The sequence below is a fragment of the Pelodiscus sinensis genome, chromosome 2 (genome assembly GCF_052426305.1).
Source record: "Pelodiscus sinensis isolate ZL-2025 chromosome 2, ASM5242630v1, whole genome shotgun sequence".
In the NCBI taxonomy this organism is placed as follows: Eukaryota; Metazoa; Chordata; order Testudines; family Trionychidae; genus Pelodiscus; species Pelodiscus sinensis.
Window position 1 is genome coordinate 170,496,506 of NC_143053.1, and position 5,571 is coordinate 170,502,076.

The 5,571-nt window shown below is 40.4% G+C and overlaps 1 gene segment (V, D, J or C); it reads left to right on the forward strand.

Moving 5' to 3' along the window:
* Positions 1-256: 256 nt before the first annotated feature.
* LOC142827266 (putative non-functional T cell receptor gamma variable 10) lies at positions 257-806 on the forward strand. The segment is given in 2 exon segments: positions 257-302; positions 421-806. Coding segments are annotated over 2 exon segments (432 nt in total).
* Positions 807-5,571: the final 4,765 nt, after the last annotated feature.

Consider the following 5,571-nt stretch of genomic DNA (forward strand, 5'->3'; position numbering starts at 1 on the left):
AAAAGTTGCAGCATAGCTTGAGAGAAACCAGGGAAACTTATTTGATGATCCTGCCTTAAAGTCCAGCCCCATGAACTTTTATGGAAGGTGAATATGTATCTATTTTACTTTGAAATAATTCATCTGCAGACAGACAAGCCATCATTCTATATTACTAATGAGTCACTTCCTCTGCTACTGTGATCCCCGCCCTTTTCGGAGATCACATTCATATTCCTTTGTTTTTCAGCAGTAGGTTCATCATAACTTAGTGAGAATGTTACTACTGCAAGTTTTTCTTGTTGCTTCAGCAGTTTGGTCTTGTAAGTTGCTTTCCTCATCTTAGGTTTCTACATGCAGGCATGCTACTGAGAAATAACTGAACAGCCTCCCTGTTAATTCAATGCTGTATTAAATAATTTCTGTTTCTTTTCTCTGTAGATGGAGAGGCCCAAGTACTGGTACAATCTCAACTATCCCTCACCAGAGTAGAAGATAAAACTGCACGAATTGACTGTCATGTTTCCGGCATAACCTTTAGCAGTGCTTACATACATTGGTATCGACAGAGACGTGATGCAGCTCCGGAACGAATTCTCTATTTGTCATCAGGAAAGCCTGTCTTTGACCAGGATTATGAGAAGACAAAGTATGAAGCAGAAAAGCAGCTCTCAGAGTCTAACTGTGTCCTGACAGTAAATAAAATAGCCAAGAATGATGCAGCTATCTATTACTGTGCCGTTTGGGACCACACAGTATTAGAAAAATCTTCACATTCTGTACAAAAACCTATTTGGTTTTCAAGAATAGTCTTTCAAAACATATGAAACCACAGCTAGCTCCCTATCTCTCACCGTAAGCACAAACGCCTTATTGGAATCTGTAACAAGCAATTAAAAGCAACTCTTCTCACACATGTTTTGCAAGCAGAAAGAGCACAGCTGTCTTTGCAACAATAAGACTGCATAGTTGCATTGGACAGCTACACAATCAGGGGAGCAAAACTTTCATTTGATCTCTGAATGACTTAAGTCTGATACAAATGCACATTTACCTGTTTGCCAAAGAGAGCAGAATATTTAGAGCTGACATTAAAACTGAATTATGTTAAGTTTGGATATTCCTTGACACAGAAAGGATAGGACAGTCAATCCGGAGCATTCCATCCAATATGCTATTCTAAGAAGAAGAAAATCTCCTGCTGACATAGTATGAGATTTCGCTACTCTGTCCTTATCTAGTCCACAAACTCATTTTAATACTGCCTATATATTCTAGTAGCCTTTGTTCAATTAGTTACATGCACTGGAAACTAAACTAGCAATGCTACAACATATTTTGATGTTAGCAGAGAAGAGATTAAAGCTATTTAACAACATAAGAATGGTCATTCTGGGTCAGACCAAAGGTCCATCTGGCCCAGTATCCTGTTTTCCGACAGTGGCCAATCCCAGATGCACCAAAGGGAATGAACAGAACAGACATAGTCATCCATCCTCTCTTGTCACCCATTTCCCACTTCTGACAGAGGCTAGCGACACCATTCCTACCATTCTGGCTAACCTACATGAATTCAGCTAGTTCTTCTTTGAACTCTGTTAAAGTCCTGGTCTTCACAACATCCTCTGACAAGGAGTTCCACACGTTGACTGTGCACTGCATGAAGAAAAAGCTTCCTTTTGTTTCTTTTAAACCTATTACTATATCTATTAATTTCAGCTGGTGACCTCTGTACATTTGACCTGTGGAAGGTTTGTTAGCCCAGCAGATCCCTGCTCATAAAACCACAAAGTTCAGTTCTAAAGAACTGTTTCATATTTAATCTGCTATACCAGTTAGAAGAATATTTGCTCAAGGAGCAAATATTCTTCTAACTTTTATATTACATTTAATCTATCTAGCCATACATGTGAATGCAACTTACAGTCAAATATATGGTCAAAGTTCCTGCTGCACAGAACCAAGACACAAAACTGAAGTGAGTTGCTAGAGAACTATGGATTAATACTTGGAAAGATAATGAAAAAAGAAACGACTGTAGTGATGTGACATCCCCTTTTTAAAAAAAACAAAAAACAAAAAACACGTGGTTGCTTCTTTTCTGCTTCTGCCATACCGTTAAGCATTTAGACACTTTTTTACACACACACACACACACACACACACACACACACACACACACACACACACACACAGAGCGTTGAATAAGGTTTTGAAAGCCCATTAAAGAGTGCATTTTAACAGAAATTTGGAAGTGGGGAGAAAGCATGACATACTAGATTAGAGTATAATGGTAAATATATAGACTAATTGCGCTATAATGTAAAATGGTAAAAGCAACAGAGAGATGCTCTCATGAACTGGAGACAGTGTAGTGTGCATGCACACTACCCTTTAGTAGAGGATTCAACATTTACTCAACTATGTGGTATAGGCCCCATGCACCTAAAAGGATTCATATGTGGGGGAAACCCTTTCTTATTGTGTGTTTAACTGAAGAATTCACTGTCTGTTTACAAAGAAGCTATTGAAATACAGCACATTACTTGTCTTGGTGGACTTTTGTACACTAAGTAAGAGTTCAACCGTGATCTCCATTACTTCAAGTATAGGTCTCTGCTGTGAATCAGTCCTTGCTGCAAGACAATAAACCTAATATTGAAAAAAATAGCTTGTAAATTAATTGTGCAGATACCTACAGGCATGAACTGGCCCTCTCTCAGAGCTGGGTTAAAGTATCCGTGAGCAGGGCCACCCTACTTCAGTAGAGGGCATTAGCACGCAGATATATTAGCTCAGTTGTGAGTAGTGAAATGTAAAATGGCCATGCTATCATAATTAAGTAGGAAGAAACACAGAAGATTTGAAGACTGAAGAGTGCACTACAGCTCAGTTCTGCCACAGGCTCAGTGTCTCCATAAACACAGTGAACACCATCAACTTCCATTGGCATTTCTGGTGTCTGATGCAGCAAGCAATAAGAGAATGACAAAGACAACTACAGTTTTGACTGCACTATCAGCAGTTGTTCTCCTCCCCATTCGTGCCCATCATCTGCCAATCCAATTCTCCAACAAATTCATTCAGGTTTTCTTCCATGCTGTCACACACACATAGAATAGCTCTTTGTCTCATATGGAGTAACATTATCTTTTCCTCTGTGAGGCTTCTATCCCAAGGATTAACAAGTCGGCTAACGCACAGTGACTGAGCTGTGGGGGGTGAATGAGGAGAAAAACAAACACCAGGATAGTTGTGAACTAACAAAGACACATTCAAAAAATATATTTTGAAGTTTCCCTTTCCCACAAACTTGAAAGGTAGCTTTTCTATTCAGATTGGTAGCAGTGTTAGGCTGAGTCTACACAGCAGGGCTTAATGTGAAATAAGCTATGCAAATTGAGTTATGTCAATTATGTAGCTTATTTCAAAATAGCTTAGAGTTTCGGTGCTATCTACACAGCACTTATTTAGAAAGAGAACACTTCCTCAGACTTCCCTTACTCCTTGTATAATGAGGGTTACAGGAGTCAGAGTTAAAAGTCTTCCAACTTGACAGGACTTCGACGTTATTTAAATATAACTGTCTGCTGTAGAAACAGACTTAGTTATTTCAGAATAACGCTAGTTATTTACAAATAACATTGCAGTGTAGACATACCCTTAGGCAGAACTTTGCCTCCGTTTTCACCCTAGGGCCCAGAACCTTCTAAGTAGCTCCTGAGTACCTCCTGGTGCTACCGTAATGTAAATAACTAGCAGATTTACTCACCATTGCTCAGGTCCATAACCCTTTTTTGTTTTAAATAAAACGGAATACGTACATGCTTTTTAAAAATGACTATTTTTCAAAAACAGTACTCGTTAGAAAGTTATTTTAATTTTAGATTTTAGACTATTAACGCTTTTCCATTTTTTTTTTAGTAAATTTTTAAATGGGAATTCCATCAAGTGTATTTCTTTCCCTTCATCTTATCATTTGCTTTGTTTTAACAAAAAAGAGCTATAGTCAATTTGGTTTCAATAACATTTTCTTCTAGTTTTCAAACCTTATTGTATTGATTTGACTGTGCCAAAAGAGAGCATGATCCCCATTTTCTCTCATTTCTGCAAGGTTTATTGAGAAGCAATCCTATTCTAGGGCCAGACTATTTTTTCTAGCTGCTTAGGTCCCCCAAAGCTATGTGGCCACAGAACTGCCCATTAAGCCCAATGCAGGGACTCAGGTTGCAGCAGGGAGAGATGCTTCTCCCCAAACCCTGAAGCTGTCAGGATGGCAGAGGAGCACCCCTCCCCTCTCTGCTAGCACCAAGCTACCACGGCCAGGGGAAGGGGCAACTCCTCATCCCCAGCAGAGAGTTCAGGTAAACCAAAGGTGTAACCTCCTGCCAAGTCCCATCCAGTCCTGAGTTCCCTCTCCCCTCCGCCCCCGACCTTCTGTACCTTCATCTCCAGTCTTACCCCCAGTCCAGAGCCTACTGCAACCCAACCCCCATCCCAGAGCCTGTACCTCCTTCTGTTCTCCAACCCCCAGTGCAGAGATCCTCCCCAAACCTGGAGCCCCTCTCCTGCACCTCAAACCCCTCACCCTTAGCCCTCCCCCGAAGCCTGCACCCCAAGCCAGAGTCCCTGCACCCTTTGTCCAAGCCCCAAATCCCTCAACCGCAGCCTCAACCTGGAGTCCATACCTCCAGTAGGCGCTATCACATTCCTGCACCCCAACCCTGAGCTCCCTCCCACACTCAGAGTCCTTTAGTCCCACCCCATGAAGTGTTATGTCCACCAATATGAAAGTGATGTGTTGCAGGTTCATCCTATTTTACTGGCTCAGCCTCTTTCAACATTTATGTCAGTTCGGAGGAGTGCGCTTGCTTTGGTGATAGTCTCTTTTCTGTTTGCTTCTCATAAAACCAATCCCATTCCAGGCATATCCCATTTTCCTGGTACAACCAAACCCTGATTTTCCTTTCAGTTATGATAACAGGAAACTGTACTCTGAAATCGGTAGTCCTAGCTCTTACCATTAAGTAGTAGTTCTTGATCAAACAGACAAACCCTTTAAAATATATAACAACTGACCTTGAAACACAAGCCAGGAATTTGTTTCATGCCAGGGTTAGGGTTGAAACTATCCCAAAGTAAGTCTACCTCACTGTTTCTCTATCAGTGGTACGAGTACCCTTGGGGTACTTGAAAGAAGTCTGGGGACTGGAGGGTGGGGTGAATATGTCAACAACTAAAATTTGCAGAAATCTGAATTTGTTTTAAGTTTTACAGCACTTTATTATTTTTGTAATTTGTACACCCAAAAATTTCATCACCCGCCAGCTACGATTAAGTTGTTTAAACAAACGTGTTTCAATGGTAGAAAAAAATTGTGTGTATCTGAAAACTAAGTACTGGGGGGTACTTATTTTTTTAAATGGGTACTTTTTTTTTTTAAATAAAAGTTGAGGAAAACTGGTTTATATAATTATATATAACCTCTTCTTCAGTCAGTGTGACTTAACTGCAGATTACCTAAATGAGTCACTTCCTCTCCTCACCCGTACTTCTCTCTCCCCATTAAAGACCATCATTTACATTCCTTGG